Below are 17391 nucleotides of genomic sequence, written 5' to 3'. Positions count from 1 at the left end.
TTTTTATCTTTTGAGATGTGATTTCTTCCTTTATAAAGCACTATCAATGGCCTTGTGTTTGAATTGTTCTGTATAAATAGTGCTACATAAATAAACTAAATAAACAGCCCTGCTACATGCATGCTCTCTTTGCCTTTCTCTGCTGAAACAACATGATTCCATTTATTTTCAAATATGAATTGAAATCCCCTCTTGTACAACTGTTATGTTGACCACAAACTCTGTATGGACCGACGGTCATTTATTCCAAAATAAATAAATGCTCATTCCCAATGTTTGAATTCGTGGCTCCCTTTCATGGCGGCAACAATCAAGGAGGAACTAGAAAAGTGGCGACCCAGGACCCACCTCAGGCAGGAGGTACTTCCTCAGCAGGTTGACCACCACGGCCCCGGAGGGGAGCGCCTCGCTGGGGTCACTGCACAGCTCCGTGTTCCCAATCCGGAAGTCCAGCTTCATCTTCTCTATCCCGTTGAAGAGGAAGAGGACCTCCTTGGCCTGGTCGCCCTCGCCGCTCAGCAGCGGGATCCTGCGCAGATGGAGGTACTTCCTGCCCACCAAGTCCCGTAAAGAGGAGGCCCTGCGTAGGTGTGTGTGTGTGGGGGAGGGGGGGGGTACATCCACACACGTTACAGAATACACAACATCACAACCGAATAACAGTACTACCTTCCATCACCAGGTTACTGCGAACACACAGTTATTTACACACTACACTGATAGATGTGATCTTCTCATTTTAAAGCAGTCAACTTGCACTGAGGGTACACAGGCGACATGACCAGCAGCTGGCGGTTATGGTGATTTCCCCCACAATCAAAATTGAATAAGCTTGTCTGATGTTGATTTTATGGAAATCCCCTTGACTCTCAGATATGGTCTCAAATATTCAGCCAAGAGGAAGATCTGAGCATCCTCGCTAGGCCCTGTAGCCTGTAAGGTAGCCTCTCTGGGACAAAATGTGTTTTCAAAATTATTTCAAACTAAAGACTGTTTTACCTTTAGGACACCCAGGAGACATAATGGAGAACAGTTTCAGCATAATAAAATACACTTCACCTTGTCAACTGGGAGAGGTCTTCACAGGAGAAGGGCACCAGCAGCTTGAACTGGGTCAGGGCGGCCCCGGCGCACCAGTCCAGCACCAGCTTCCGGACCACGGTGGTCTTACCCGTCCCCACCGCCCCGTACAGCATCACGTTGAGGCCCCGGGCCCCGCCCCAATCTGCCACCGGCTCAAACAGCTGCTCCATTGTGCAGGCCGGAACAGGGGGGCCCTGCAGCAGGGGGCTGGGGATCAGGGGGGTCCTCTTCTCCGCGGGCTCCCTCTCCAGGATCAGGGGGTCCACGTGCATGGTCTCTGGAAGGAAGTAGCCCCCGAACTGCTTCTCCTCCTGGGGCAGGTGGCTGAACCACAGCTCCAGCTTCCTCTTGTGGACCTCGATGGGGTCCGCTGAGGGAAGAGGGACACTTTGTCAGGCCAATGTCCATCTGCTTAACTTTAATTAATGCAAACCCAGTCAATGTAGAGTATTGATTATTTTGATCCGGCAAATGACATACATCGATAAATAGTGAGTAAGTTAATAGTATTAGTTAGCAGTATACGTGAGTATATTTTCATGGAACCCCACTATCTTAGATCTCCATTTCGAACAGGGTTTTATGCAGTAAAGTAGCAGAAAATCAAGGCATTGATTTGGAAACACAATATGTGTCATGGATTTAGGTATCTATATTCTCTGATGCTGGTCATTTCAGCCTGAATCATAACTACTGAGCTACACCTTTTCACAGTGCTTCTTGCACATGGGTTATTGTGCAATGACAACATGACAGTGTTGAGTGTCGAGTCATCTTGTGTATACAACGGTAGTACAGGTATCAGCCGGGCCCAGCAGGTTGTGTACCGGGGTCATGTGAACGGCTGCAGAGGGCCCGGGTATAGACAGCAGGGGGTGGGAGGGCCTCCACTCTCCTCCTCCATCTCCATCGCAGCACCTTCAGCTGTCTGGTGAATTAAAAAACAGCATAATCATTTAAAAATGAATAACAGTAATACTATAATAAGAAGAAACTTCACTTATATAGCCCCTTTAAAAACAAAGTTTGCAAAGTGCTTTGACTTTAACAATAAGAGAGAGCTACTACAATAAGAGAGAGACTAGTACCGTACTCAGTACTAAGAGCAATGAAGGCTAACATGAGTGCTTAAAGGGCTAAGAGATAACAATAAAATATAATGTGAAATAAAAGACAAAAGAGATGAAAGGACATATTCAACTGAAATAAAGTAGAAGTAAGATTAAAAGGATAAAATAATACAAATCATGAAACAAAAGGATAAACTCATTATCGTAATTGTAATATATAAAGACATAAGGCGGATGTCTTTACGCTGGAAGACATGGGACAGCTCTTCAAGTTTCATGGACAGTTCCCTCAACGGAAACAGCTTTTTCTGACCATAAAGTGACTTAGAATGCAGGGAGTTCCTGGACAGTGTAATAAAATCTATTATTCAAAAAATTCTAAAATCTGTTATTACACGGCTCGGGACACCGACGCGAAGCGGAGGTGGCTTGTTCGCCCTGTAGGGGCTTATTTTCCCGATAATGACCGGTGTTCTATAGATTATCCCTTACATATTTCAGACTAACAGGAAGGTTGATACATTTCTGAGGAAAACGACGAGGCTGGACAAAGAAACACGTAGGAGTAACGAAGAATTATCATTTTCAAAGTCTTAAAATATGTCTTAATGATGCCTGGAAACCAGACAAATTGGCAAGCTCTTATGTTATTTCCTTCAGCCATGGGTCTGGTGATTTTAGGCTAGTTAAACTTGGTTCATGATACATACATGTTGAATAAAAAATACATAAATGTTATCATTCTTTGGCGTTCTATGTTGGATAAAAGATGCCAAATACCTTTTAATTTAGTTTACAACAAATCCTTCAATATCATATGTTTATAACTATGATTGTACTATTCCAGCCAAAACTGCATTTTTGCAACTGACCTTGGCAGTGAGCTCATTGTAGAGGTGACTAACTGGTCAGAAGGTTATAGTCCACCCCTGAATGACAAACAGAAAGAAGACATTTTAAGGATCCATCCAAAATAAAAACAAGGCACAAATCATTCCTTGATGTATCTTATATAAATATCCATATTTTGAACTTCAGTCTTGATCTTAAATGACTCACACAGTCCCAATACAAATATATAAGGTTTATGGCTCATGTTGTTCTTCCTTAAAGTTAAGATAAGATAACAACTTTATTATATTATTATATAGATATAAGAATAATAACTTAATTTATGCTGAAAGAAACCTACTCAAAAACTGTAAGGTTAAAGAGTTATCGACAAAAAGCGTAGGCCTACTGACACCTACTTTTGATAAGAGATAGAGCAGTTACAATCCGGCTTTTTCACCCGTCCCCACTTCTGCACCAAAAATACGGTACACAAAATAATGAACCTGCACACACCGCGGTGCAGTTAGATATAGGTGGGATATTCGAGCGACATCCAGTTCGGAACCAGAGGCTCCTCTACCTCTGTTCCATCGGTGTTGGCAGCGGTCAGCTCACCTCAGAGTGCTTGCTCTCAACCAAAGTGTCACTTAGAGACCGAATTATGATACAATTTGTTTTACTAAATTAGTCTCATGTAGCACACCTATTTTGATTGATTTTAAATATTTGACCAGAAAATACTTCCCGTTTTTACAATAGCTCCCATGTCATTCAACCCAGTTACTCCTTATCAGCAACAGATAGTAATTCAAATAAGGGACACAGCTATATATATATTACCTTACTGTTCATTACATTTTCTATGAATAAGTTAAAGGGAAATTTATCTTTAAAAAAAAAAAAAATCCCATGTCATGGTAGGACACCTTCCAGTGTAGTAGGCCTATTAAAGTGTTATTGATTCTGACTTACTGTGTCAAATGACATGGGAGCTTTTGGAAAAAAAATTAATTATCTTCTTGTCTAATATTTAACTGAAGAAACAGATTACGGACACATTAGCAATCAAAATAGCTGTGCTAAATGAGACCAATTTAGTAGGCTAAACAAAACAATGTATCATCAAGTTCTTTAATTTGATCAACCTTCTCACAAAGTTAATGTAAAGAACAACGATTTTGTGTCACTCAAACTGTAATTAGGTACTATTGTTCTTCAGTTTTATTTAAGTTTTATTCTTTCTTTCTTTCTTTCTTTCTTTCTTTCTTTCTTTCTTTCTTTCTTTCTTTCTTTCTTTCTTTCTTTCTTTCTTTCTTTCTTTCTTTCTTTCTTTCTTTCTTTCTTATTCTCTACAAACTTTGGGACTTATCTCCTTCCTCAATTTTTCAAATAGAGACTCCATTCAATTTTAAATAGGCCTATTCAGAATAGCTGGAATCAAACGCTTATTTTCCGATTTTTTTAATATTTTATACCTTTTCTACTTTTAAAAAATTATCTTTTTTTAACATGGGAGTCCAATGGGAGGACGGCAGAGCCTCAACTGTTCAAGACGTAACTAAATCAATCCGTTTATTTCGTTCAACCCATTTAACAAATCTACACACAATAATAACACTTCAATAATATCCAAACGGAATTTCTATATAATTTAAACTTTATTCAGAATCACAGTTTTAGTTTCATCCCTGCTTCGTTTTCAGTTGGTCTCATTGATTTGCGTGATGAAGTTCAGCAGTGTTGCCAGATTGGGCGGGTTACCCGCCAGAGTGGGCTACTTTTGGAGGACGTTCAGGCAGTGTTGCCAGATTGGGCGTTTTTTCCACACTCCACGCTACTTTTAATCACGCACCGAATTCTTCGACCCACCGAAAATTGTGACCCCAGGGGGCGCTGTTGCATATTTTCTGCAATATGCACGTTTGAAGAATAGACAGGCATGAAAAAACATAAATAAAACATAGGATCTCCCCCCAACCAATTACCTATTTATTAAAGATACTTAATAAATACATTTGTTTTGATTTGATTAGAATTTTACAGACGCATGCAATGATAGGGCGTTTAGTAAGGTCCTTCACCGTTGCTTCTTTACCCATTAAAAGCGACAGTCAGTGTTAAATTACGCTGATTTACCTATGAGCATTTCCTATTATAGGCTACTGTGTAAAACGCTGTTTAGAATTTATGTTAGCATCACGAAAAGAAAGAGCCACCGGTGGGGGGATATCTTATGTTTTATTTATGTTTTTGTTATAATGCAAACGTGCATGTTGCAGAAAATGTGCAACAGCGCCCGGCTCTCGCTATTAAACACACACACACACACACACACACACACACACACACACACACACACACACACACACACACACACACACACACACACACACACACACACACACTCACACACACTCACACACACAGTGCAGGGCAATATATTTGACGTATCAGATTCTTAAGTTAAATTAATTTTACATTTCTGCATTTTTAGCAATGCTTTGCACTTTTCATTCAGCGGTAACTTTATTTGTTTCCAACCATTTACTTTTTCTTAAATGGTGTGCATTTTTATATTGTTTACTCCATTTCGACGTTTGCACTTTTGTTCAAATCCCTTTGCTTGATTTAAGCCATTTAACGTTTCTTTATGTCCTAATCTATGTGGCTTTATTAAAAAATATTTTCAACCTCACTTTGTACACAGCACTCACCGCATTCTCTCTGCAGGAAATGCATTTTCTAGTTCAACGATGGTCTCTTTAGTGAAAGCACTTTGGTTAGGAGGGAGCGCTCGGAGGTGAGCTGCCCGTCCTCTGCTGCCCACACCGTGAGACCAGAGGCAGAGGCAGCCACTGGATCCGGACTGGATTTACCTCGACTATCCAACTTAACCCCTTATCATCCGTGAAAATGTTATAAAAGATTTACTTACCCCAATAATTCACATTGTGGATTTACAGATCGGTACAGTGGACGAGTCAATCACTCTTTGGGTTTACGCAGCCGCAGATATCAAATGTCCTCTGGCGTTCAGGGCTGGAGACCAACAGCTGTCAACTCACGACGCCGTGTCCGCCCTGCGAGAATCGCATTAAATATTCACGCTGTCTCATTTTACGGATAATAGCGTTGTAGAATGTATCATGATGCACTGCTCCAGCCGGCAGCGACGGGCGGATCGGCTGAGCACTATAGCCGCCGTTCCCTGCAGTGTTGCCAGATCGGGCGTGAAATCTGTCCCAATCTGGCAGCACTGGTTTCCTGGTCGGTCTGCCGACCATATTTTTAAAGCCGGTTAGTTTCATTCCCCATGTTTGTTTGTACCACTACCAACCCCTAGTGCTATTTTACTGCAGAAGCCATAAGGACGAACAATGCAGCAATGCACGAGGGGGAACTCAAACTAGTCTTTACGTTACAGTAGAAAATGATCTCGTCAGCAACTGTACTTCAAGGATAAATGGTCAGTAAAGGGCAGAATACGGTTCTTAACGTTTAAGGTTTAAGTGTTAAACACATCTTACGCACGTTACTCTTAAGAGTAACACTGACATCAGACTGAATTTTGAATGAAGACGTTTGGTTATTGAGTCGTAATTGCCCGTTTGCATCACCTTGGAGCTGGACGCAGGCGCACTTCCTCTTCCGTGGCGCGCCGTTAGAGCGCATGTGTTTCATTTCTCTGACTCTGCCTCCTCCTCACAACACTGATGTGTTAGTGGTGCTGCCTCCAGAAAACAATGCAGTGACAGTTATAAATATTAAAGGACAGTCAAAAATTGTGATTATTTTATTAGGGTCAGATAATTGCTGCACAACGAGGAGACATAACGTGCTACAGAACGGGGGAAAACAAGCTTTAACAGTTAATAAACAAAGAGAAAATCACAGCCGTGTCAATAATGTGAGATATAACAATGTGAAATATCCCCGTTAAACGTCCATCTTTTTTTTTTTGGGTTCCCCCATATGGCCTAAGGCCGTTTAAATAGGGGGATTTTAACATATTCTATTGTTCTGTTATAATGGTATATAAACATAATTACATGGTTTTTTTTTTTGGCACTGCTTGGACACAAATAAGAAAATTTTGGTTGAAATAATACTGAATTAAGGCCTATAGGAAATTATGATTATAGAATCAAATGTTGTATGAAATTAAGATTGAATGTATTTATTTTAGTTACGATTGTATAATTACAATTAAAAAGTCAATCACAGAAGTAGAAAAATACATATTCTCCAGATAGTATTACCTGTTGAGAAAAAATATCTCCCTTAGAGATATACAAAAGTTAAAACAATTAAGAAGATTGTATTAATAAACAATGAGTAAAGACTAAATCTGATTTTTCTTTTCTCAAGCTCAGTAGTAGCCTAAAACAAAAAGGGGGAAAATGAGAAATCACTCAAAAAAGCAGCTAGAGTATTAGGCCTTATCATGGTCCCATGAATAAACTAATTTAATTTCACAAATAACTTCAGTCTACATGTACATTTCTAACTCTCTCACTCTCTTTTGTATGCTCTCCCGTTCTCTCTGTTTCTCCAGTGCAACAGTATGTGGTTAAAATCATTTTTTTGGCTTGCTTCAGAAAATGTAAACTCTTTCTTATCTGTATTTGGTTCTCTCCAAGCCTTATTTATATAAATAGGTAAGTATACCATAAAATCTGGCGTTATCCGATGTGGATGGTGCCAGAGATGCAGGGCGACTTTAGGAAAAGTACGGAACAGCACAGCATTCACATTGCCCCCAGGAACGAAAGAAACGTGAAAACATAAGGAAAGGTCACTATAGTGGGTGTGGAATATGCTTTCTTGTTTACAGTAAAACCGGTCTGCTTTCGTAACACATAGGTGTTTTCCTCTTGAAGTCCAGAGTTGTGAGGTAAAACCTGCCATGCATTGTTCCAGGTGGACTCCTGTATGTTATTGGCCACGAAAAAAAACATGGATAGCCTACCGCCCAGAGATGGACTGTGCAGCGGATCAGGGTTCTTTATGTTGTGCTGTATATAGCAGCAAGAGTGCAGTATTATGAAAGTGGTCCAGCTGAAGAAACAGATTCTGCTGGGCCGGGTAAGCGCTGGGGGACAGCTGCAGTGAGACAGACCAGAGCCAGGAGGTCTAGGGTTTTCCTTAGAGAGACCAGAGCCGAGTCGGAACCTACCGCTCCGACTTGACCTTGTAGCGGAGGACGAGGTAGGTGGCCAGTCGGAAGACGAGAAAGAAAATCCCCAAGGCGACAAAGTCCATGTAGAGTTTGGCGTCCTCGACGTCCAGCAGTTGGAGAACCTCTTCGGGCCGCTGGAACTTGCACACGGGCACCGGGCACTCCAACTCGGTGCGATTCAGCCCGTATATGGACAGGATCACCCCTTCAAAGCCATACCTGTGGACACCAGAGAGGGACACATCTAGAGTAAACAAACACTAATATCAAGGTTTAGACAGAATCCTGCCCTCATCGGAGTATGTCTGTGAGTAAAAATCAAGTTGGTCATTGAAGGCCTAGTTGAAGGGCAAGTCAACCGGTCGAAACCACAAGTGACAATCTCAGTATGCTTCTTCACTAAAATATAGTGGTATAATGGGGAAATTCTCCAAAAAATATGAGGATAGGACCCTTAAAGAGGTCATGGCGGCGTCTACCGCTTAATGCTACATTAATATCCTTCGAATCCTACCACACTACACACCTGACGTAGGAGATGTAGGAGCTCCACTGAAGGTAGGTAGGAATGGTGTCAAAGTTGACAAAAAAACCAGAGAAGAGCAGCACAGGGATCGCTGTGACAGGGCCCACGAAGGTGGCCACCTTTGGACGAAAATGTGTGGGGGGATAAAAGGTAGGTTTACATCTTAATAAATGTCACCATAAGGCAGTCATGAGGGATTTTCTTTCCCTACCTGAAGGGAGGTGGAGGCAGCGCCGACCAGAAGCCCAAGAGACTGGGCCACCAGGGCAGTGCAGGTAGAAAGGGCTAAGAAGAGGAGGTATCTGCTAGCCTCGGGTGGCTGTTCTGTCATCCAATACACTATGCTGCAGTACATGATGGGGCAGATCACCTGTAAAAAAACGCCTACAGCATTTTGTCATTTGTCTCTGTGCATTCCAAGTGATTTGTGTGAAATTCTCTCAAGCGTCAGAAGTGACCCCTGTCAGAAATGTTCAGATCAATCTCAACTCTATTTTCCCCTCATTGGCGGGACGTTGTATATTAAGAGTCATTGCAATGTAGAGTATAGATTTAGGTGTTGTATAACTCTTCATTTGATTTTACTTTATAACAAAGTATTTTAGGGCCCTCGTATTTGGCACTAAGTTTCACTTGTTTTATGAATTGAAGGACTTTAATGTGCTTGACATTGAACTGGTGGGAAAGGCTTATCAGATTGGGTACTGGGAACTCACCTGGAATGGAATGTCAGCCATAGTCTTGGCTAGGTAGTAGGCCTTCAGGCTGTACCAGTAGTTCAGATGTTCCCGGAGGAACACAGACATCTCCAAGGGAACTGAGCATTAAAATATGACAATCATGAAAAATAAAGGATAGGACTTAAAACTATAAGTAAAAGAGTCATATTGCTATGATAACCAGATACTTTAATGCAGACAGCTACGTTAATATTTGTTGCGGCTTGCCAGAAAAAAATCTTTAATAAAGTGTACAATTTTGATTTAGAAAAACGATGTAGAAAACGACGCAGAAAACATATTTACAAATTAATAACAAGCTAGATTGAATGGTTATTTCTCCTCTTACAGGTTAACACAGTGGGCATGAGTGCTCCAAACATGATGAACAGCATGGAGAAGAAGAGGAATCCAGTGTTGTTGAAGACCTTGCTGGCATCGTTGCCAATGTTCAGGTAGAGCAGGCCTATCAGCACCCCTATGGCGACGTGGGACGTCAGTCTGAGATGGGTCAGGACCTGCCAAAGGAGCAATGATATCATCTTTCACCCTGACTGAGTGAATACTGGCCAGACCAGTTCAGTTGTTCTCCCTTGCCATTGTACTCCAGTGTACGCAGCCCAGCCCCACAAAGACATCGCTAAATATCAACACTTCTACTTGCCTTTTTAATCAACTTTTACTAACAGGTAAACCACATCAAGCAGAGGATAGACAGGTATTCTGAACAGTTCTAAACTTTAAATTGAAATTGCTCAGTAATGAAACCCCAACAGATGGAGTGATTGTGTAATGATGCTGACCTGATCGCGACATATAGTTATGAAAGTCCTCTTGAACAGGATGCAGAACTGCGTCAGGGTGCTAGTGGCAAAAGTATGGCTTTCAATATGCCCCGAGTCCTGGATAGAAGGATTCATCAGTCCATTAAATCAATAACCTCTCTTTGTCTCAAAACAAATCCAATGTATTTATAGAGCACATTCAAAACAACTAGCGTTGACCTAAAGGCAGAAGCACACACTGGGGATAACAGCATTCCTGGTGATAGCAGCAAACAAATGATTCAGAAAATATCTGAGGAGGTTCATGCATACACAACATGCTTAAGCAGGCACAAACAGAAAGATCCATGCAGTTTGAAAGGCTTGTGAAAGGAAATGTGTTTTAACACGAGATGATTGTACATGAATTGTAGGGGCTGACTTGATCGAGTAAAGGGGAGACTGTTCTCCAGCCTGGAAGCTGTCACTGAGAATCCCCCTTACTCTTCCAACTAAACCACTGAATAAACTTGCTACATGGTGCACAAATTTAGCCAGGTCAGCCGCTCCAACGCGGTACCAACCTTGGCGCACTTTGTCGTGCAGACGGACGGACACCTCCTTTCACACTGGTTCCTTTTCTCCTCGGCACACATGCCGTCCCTCACAGCCTCAAACAGCACAGGGTTCAGATCTCCGTACTCCCCCGACGCCACTTCAATTACTGGCACACGCACATAACACCAGAGGAGTGACGAGAGGGGAAACAGAATACGAATGAGAAGCTCAGTGTGCAGGGGATATTCTTCTGCCATTATTTGTTAATAAGGAAAGAACTTTGGACAGAAAATCCATGAAATCAGTGTTATCAATTATTTTGTACAGTTTGCAGCAAAAATAGATCTAGTTGCATCATTATATTGTCATGAGAATTTTAATAAATCCTTTTTAGTTTATGATATCTCCCTTATTTAAAGACCAATGAACCTCTTGAATTGAATTGCTTGGACTGGTTTCATCATGATGCAGCTCCTTCAGCAGTATAATCCACATTGAGTCTACCTACTGAAGTCTGCAGGGTTGTGGTAGGTGGGGCAGCGCAGGCCCACATTCTTGAGATAAGGGATGAGGTAAGAGACGGTTCCTTTGTAGATACACTGACCCTGGCTCAGGATGTACAGCTGCAGGGAGATAAGATCGGTCACATGAGAAGATGATAAAGACCCCCATCTCGTCAGTTGCCCGTCACAGGAGTTAGTTGCCCTTCACAGAAGAGGCAATCCAAATAGCTGACGGTTGGGATGGAGAGAGTGGGGCGGGAGGGCACCTTGTCAAACATCTCGAAGAGCTTGGCACTGGGCTGGTGGATTGTGCAGATGATAGTCCTCCCGCCAAGAGCAAGAGAGTGCATCAAAGAGACGACCTGGTAGCATGAGGAGCTGTCCAAGCCACTGTTAGGGACGGGGGGGGGGGGGGGGGAGAGAGAGAGAGAGAGAGAGAGAGAGAGAGAGAGAGAGAGAGAGAGAGAGAGAGAGAGAGAGAGAGAGAGAGAGAGAGAGAGAGAGAGCCAGGGCGGGAGAGAGAGAGGAAGAGAGAGAAAGAGCGATTGAAAGGGAGAGAGAGAGAGAAAATTTAAGGTACGTTTTTTATTTGTATTAGTATTAGGTCTACTCCTTATACGACTCTGTTCAATCTATTTGAATCATTTCAACTTTATTTCACCAAGTTAGATGGGGAAAGAGATCCTTGCTCTCTTCCCCAAAGAACTACCTGACCTGAGGCTTGGAAAATACATCAGAGATAATATTAATATTTCCAATGGTGTTAAACCATGAATGAATGTTTTAGGCTCAGGGCTCAGACCCCCGTACCTGGTGGGCTCATCAAAGAACATGACGGGGGGGTTGTTGACCAGCTCCTGGGCGATGGCGAGTCGCTTGCACTGGCCCCCGGACAGACAGCTGGTGCGCGTGTGGGCACACTCATGAAGCCCCAGGGCCGTCAGGATCTCGTTCACCTGGACCCAACCAACACGCTACATTACCCACAACCCACAGAGAGCCTCTCCCAACCCTTTCTGTGTTTAATCCTGTATGTGTACCACTGAGCTGGTACACTTAGATTTGAGATCCACAGGCGTGTATTCAGAGTATAACTTCAAATGTACCTTGTAAGTCATCATGTTTACATAAATAATATTGAGTCAAATCTGACACCATAGGCATGTGACCCAGAGGAAGAACAACGTAATTTGTTCAACAAAGAGGAAGAGGAACTCACAGGGCTTGAATATGAGACATGTTGTGTAACTGTGTGTGCTCGGCAGGTGTCAATGTGTTCCTCTGAGACGCTCAGCAAAAAAAAGATTTAGGGAGAGGCAAGAGGAGAAAGGAAAGAGGAAGATCAGAGAGAGATGGTTCAGATCACATTCAACTCACAAGCTCTTTCTTCACCTCCATGGATTCATTCAGCTTCAAATTGGCAGAAACCTGTGGTGATAAAAAGACAAAAACTTAGTATGCACGCACACACAAACACACACTCAGGGGAGGGATTTTCAGTTCATGCACAAGGATGGCCCAGTCTGCCAAATTAAGATAATTATAATAATGGTGCCACCCAAAGAATATGTATCAATCTTGGGAACAATCAGAACGGTCCACATCAGGTAGAGAATGAAGTATTCGCTTTACTTCCAACCTGTTTTGGAAAGAGCATAGAGCGCAAGAGCAAGGGTTTTCTTCTGACAAATGTATTTATTGTAAGTCACTTCGGATAAAAGTGTCTGCTAAATGCCTAAAATGTAAATGTAGAATGTAAAAGAGTGTCGGTTTGGTAGGCTGGAGACTTTTTTAACAATGTAGGGCCATGGTCATATTTGGAAATCAGTTTCTTCCCAGCTAAAGACAGACTTATATTCATTGCAATACACAAATGTGAATATCTGGATAGTATCGCGAGGATACCACTGTCCTTGAGATACATGCAATTAAAAAGGACTGAGTCTCTCACATTGGAAAATAACACGAATGATAGGCGATTAATCTGTTTTATCAAAACATCAGAGAGCAATTTCCCAGTTAACACTGCAGGAGAACCAGATGCAGCTGTGGTGGCCCCCCACTCTGACCTCACCATCATGGCCTCCTGCACGGTGAGGTGTGGCAGTAGCATGTCGTCTTGCATGATGTAGCACGACATCTTGCGGAAGGTCCTCAGGTCCCGGGGCTTCCCGTTGACCAGGATCTGACCCTTCATCCCCGTCTCCCTGCACACAAACACACACACAGACAAACACATGCACGTCAACACAAACCCCTCACACACACACACCATAGTACATCAACACAAACCCTCAAACATATGTGCATCAACACAAACACACATACACACACACATTTGCATCAACACAAACACACACATGCATCAACACCAACACACATGCATCAACACGAATACAGATATACATGCATGTGCACGCACATACACACATAGACACACACACATCCATCAGCAAAAACCCATATTCATGAAGAGAAAAACGTACGCATTATAAATATATATATACATATATATATATAATATATATATATATATGTATATATATATATATATATAAATATATATATATATATATATATACATATATATATACAAATATCAGGCAGCTCCAGCTGATCCAGAATGCAGCTGCTAGGGTCCTTATGAAAGCTAAGAGGTCAGACCACATTACACCCCTACTAAAAACTTTACACTGGGTCCCTGTCAGTCAAAGAATAGATTTTAAAGTATTGTTGCTTGTTTTTAAATCACTAACTGGAACGGGGCCCACTTATCTCGTAGACCTCCTCCAATACTACACCCCCACTAGACCTCTTAGATCTCAAGACCAACTGTTTTTAACAAAACCAACTGTGAGAACCAAAAGCGGTGAAGCTGCCTTTAGTTTTTATGCTACTCAGCTGTGGAACCAGCTGCCAATTTCAATCAGAACTGCACCCTCTATTGACAGTTTTAAAACCAGTATCAAGACCCATCTATTTTCTGTTGCCTTTTCTTAGACCATTTTTTTTTTTTTTTTAATATGCTCTCCCTTATGCATAACCCTTTATTCACTTTATTTATGTTTTTTTATCTGATTTTATGCATTTTAATTTTTATATTTTGTCTAACCCTTCCTTTTATTATGGAAAACACTTCATTGTATTTGTGTAAAGCACTTTGGGTTGCCATTGGCATGAAATGTGCTCTATAAATAAAAGTACCTTACCTTACCTTATATATATACATACATACTGCATATATATATATATATATATATATATATATATATATATATAATGTAACAATATATACATTACTACTCTACTGTGGCTAAACTGAAGGAAAATATTCTCTATTTAACCTCAAACATTATAGTCGTCGTAGACATGTGCTGTATTGACTGCTCCACCAGCTGCTGCGGTAGTCAACGCCTCTGCCAAATCAGACAGACCAAGACTGGACTGTAAATAAAGACAAGTCAATGGGAGTACTGTGGATTATCGGCATAAAAAAGCAATATGAAGTTAACATTTCTCATTGGATTTCAATGAGTCGTTGTTATATTCATATTTAATACTTCAATACTCCCTGTATATGTATGTAAATAATTTCCCTCTGGGATTATTAAAGTATTTATCTATCTATCTATCTATCTATCTACTAGTGGTTGTTTACAGGCCAGTCTTTGCCTCTTCGATATGGCGGCGAATTTGACTCACAATCCAAAGGCCAATGCAGTGTCTATGTATATATGTCCAGGATGGTCATGTTGGTGGATAAGCAGAACGCAGGAGCCTTATGATGTTTCCTTTCACCTGTATCCAGCCAGGATGTTCATTAGGGTGGATTTGCCGGCCCCAGAGGGCCCCATGATTCCTATCAGTTCCCGGCTGCAGAACCTCCCAGACAGGCACTTTAGTAAGGCTTTGAAACCTGGGGAAGAGGACAACACCGATACAACAAAACGTTATGTTATTATCTCCCACAAGATATTTTACTAAGGTCGGAGCATCATTTAGGCTTTTGATTTTCCAGCCTTTACACGCCTTTTCAGCTATGTTTCAGACAATCCAGCAGGCCATGTTAGAAAAGAGAATGACAAGTAAAATATATTTCCTGATCCACTAGGAACTCCTTACAGTCCCTAGTGGATCCTATGCCCATTGTTCTTTACGCAACCTCAACTTTCCAATTCTCGACCCAAACCGTGATAAAGCACATGTTACATAATAGCGCGCTGATCTGAAAATGAAGACCATATTAGCAAGGCAGACTCAGTAGGATTGTCACATAATTAGTATGTAACAATGATCTACAAAACCTTTCCCAACTACTAAGTATCACCCAATATTCATACAGTAAGTTGGAGAGAGCTTGACATTGCCTGTTGAAAAATAATACTCCATGTGCAACACATGCGTATTAACGAGGGCGGGGTGGGAACAGATGTACACAGCAGCATCTGGGTGTATAGAGCCTAACAGAGAGAAACGGAGAGAGCCTAAACTGATTGTTTGTTTGTTTTGTTTTGTCTTGTTTTTTTTGTTTTTTTTAATGTTTATTTATTTATTTATTTATTTTTTCCACAATGGCTTGGTTTTTTTTAAACGATTTATGATGACTAAATGCTCTGTAAGGTGACCTTGGGTGTCTTGAAAGGCGCCTCTAAATTAAATGTATTATTATTATTATTAACACTGAAGACACACAAATACACATACACACCTCCGAGCCCAAATTACAGAGCAACTGGATTGTACATACCTCAGAGCTGAGACACATACATGTGTGTGTATGTGTGTGTCTATACTTAACACTTCCACCCTCCTCTCACAATGTGGAGGACTGTACATGTGTAGGTTGTAGCCATGACTAGATGGTGTAGAGCAGGGGTGTCAAACATACGGATGATTTGATCAGGGCCGCGACTTGTAGAGCATATATTTCTGAGCATTTCGAGAAAAAAAAAGCACATTCCTGTGATGAGTTGTGATTTTTTAAAGAAATAACCAAAATGCTCACTCCAGCCGCTAGAGGGCAGCCAACATAAAAAAAGGAAGGATTTCCACACTTGTCCTTGTTTCACCACAATTAAGAAATTATCAAGGGTGACATCCCCATTACCAAAATGTCTTTGTCAAAAAGAAGAGGGCACAGAGTGCAGAGTTTTCCAGGAAAAATAGACTGAGAATTATTTAATAAGTTTCAGTGCTCAAAGAATAAAATATTCGGCGCCACTATGCGACTCATCATAAAGAAAAATATCACCATTTGAAAGGCCAACTAAGAAAAGAGGAGATAGACAAATTGTTAGCAGGTCTGAAGAAACAACAGTCTACTTTTACTTTCAGCCGCGAGGTCAGTGATGCAGCGGTGAAAGCCAGCTACCTTATTGCTCATGAGATTCGTTCGAGTTCGTGAAAACATGCATGCTGAAGGCTGCAGAAGTCGTGTTCCCTGAAAAGCGATCTGCCTTTGCCAACATTAGTCTGTTGAAGAACACTGTCGCAGATAGGGTAACAGAGCTCTCAGGAGACTTGGGCAGACAAATGAATGACAAAATCAAGTCATTTATTGCTTTTTCGGTTGCAAATGATAAGAGCACTGATGTAACAGATATTGCTCAACTGGCCATATTTATTCGGGGTGTTGATGAGACTTTGACAATCACAGAGGAGTTCCTTGAGTTGGTGCCTATGAAGGACACTACAACAGCGATTTACATATTCAGGTCTCTCGTTCGAGCGCCGGACAAGGTCGGAGAGGACTGGTCCCGTGCCGTCAGCCTGGCTACAGATGGCGCACCATCAATGGTCGGGAGAAAGCCACGCGTTGCGACAAAATTCGGAGAGAAAGTACAGACCGCAAATGGGGGACAAGGTTTTTGGGCATTTCACTGTATTTTGCATCAAGATGCATTGTGTTGCAAAACCAAAAAAATGGATCATGTTATGATTGTGGTTGTAAAAACTGTAAATTTCATCAAAGCGCGAGGTCTGAATCACCGTCAGTTTGACACTTTTCTCAGAGATAATGACATTCAGGCTGGCCTACCATACCCCACTGAAGTATGGTGGTTTAGCCGAGGTGCCGTGCTCAACCGTTTCTTTAAGCTACGAGAGGAAATTGGACAGTTCATGGAGAAAAAGGGTAGCCCAGTGAAGGAACTTAA

At 41.6% G+C, this 17391-nt stretch overlaps 2 protein-coding genes across 3 annotated transcripts in view; both read right to left on the bottom strand.

Moving 5' to 3' along the window:
• nlrx1 (NLR family member X1) overlaps nt 1–6013 on the bottom strand; it is a 19809-nt gene extending 13796 nt beyond the window's left edge. For both annotated transcript variants that reach the window (XM_056610572.1, XM_056610573.1), the window contains exons 1-5: nt 5923–6013; nt 3026–3082; nt 1911–2011; nt 1060–1453; nt 349–580 (exon numbers count right to left, since the gene is read on the bottom strand). In XM_056610572.1, coding sequence (XP_056466547.1) covers nt 349–580; nt 1060–1453; nt 1911–2011; nt 3026–3042 — 744 coding nt within the window. In that variant the 5' untranslated portion in view covers nt 3043–3082; nt 5923–6013. The remainder of the gene's footprint in view (nt 1–348; nt 581–1059; nt 1454–1910; nt 2012–3025; nt 3083–5922) is intronic.
• Nucleotides 5979–17391, bottom strand: part of LOC130405485 (ATP-binding cassette sub-family G member 4-like) — a 19668-nt gene continuing 8255 nt past the window's right edge. Inside the window, exons 3-16 of the mRNA XM_056610574.1 lie at nt 15035–15152; nt 13311–13443; nt 12614–12664; nt 12047–12192; nt 11503–11626; nt 11242–11356; nt 10760–10899; nt 10215–10313; nt 9761–9929; nt 9409–9509; nt 8904–9062; nt 8693–8811; nt 6605–8385; nt 5979–6067 (exon numbers count right to left, since the gene is read on the bottom strand). Coding sequence (XP_056466549.1) covers nt 8160–8385; nt 8693–8811; nt 8904–9062; nt 9409–9509; nt 9761–9929; nt 10215–10313; nt 10760–10899; nt 11242–11356; nt 11503–11626; nt 12047–12192; nt 12614–12664; nt 13311–13443; nt 15035–15152 — 1700 coding nt within the window. The 3' untranslated portion in view covers nt 5979–6067; nt 6605–8159. The remainder of the gene's footprint in view (nt 6068–6604; nt 8386–8692; nt 8812–8903; nt 9063–9408; nt 9510–9760; nt 9930–10214; nt 10314–10759; nt 10900–11241; nt 11357–11502; nt 11627–12046; nt 12193–12613; nt 12665–13310; nt 13444–15034; nt 15153–17391) is intronic.

This window comes from Gadus chalcogrammus, chromosome 16 (assembly GCF_026213295.1).
Source record: "Gadus chalcogrammus isolate NIFS_2021 chromosome 16, NIFS_Gcha_1.0, whole genome shotgun sequence".
NCBI lineage: Eukaryota > Metazoa > Chordata > Actinopteri > Gadiformes > Gadidae > Gadus > Gadus chalcogrammus.
Note: the sequence above shows the minus strand (reverse complement) of the source record. Positions and strands in the feature narration are given on the sequence as shown.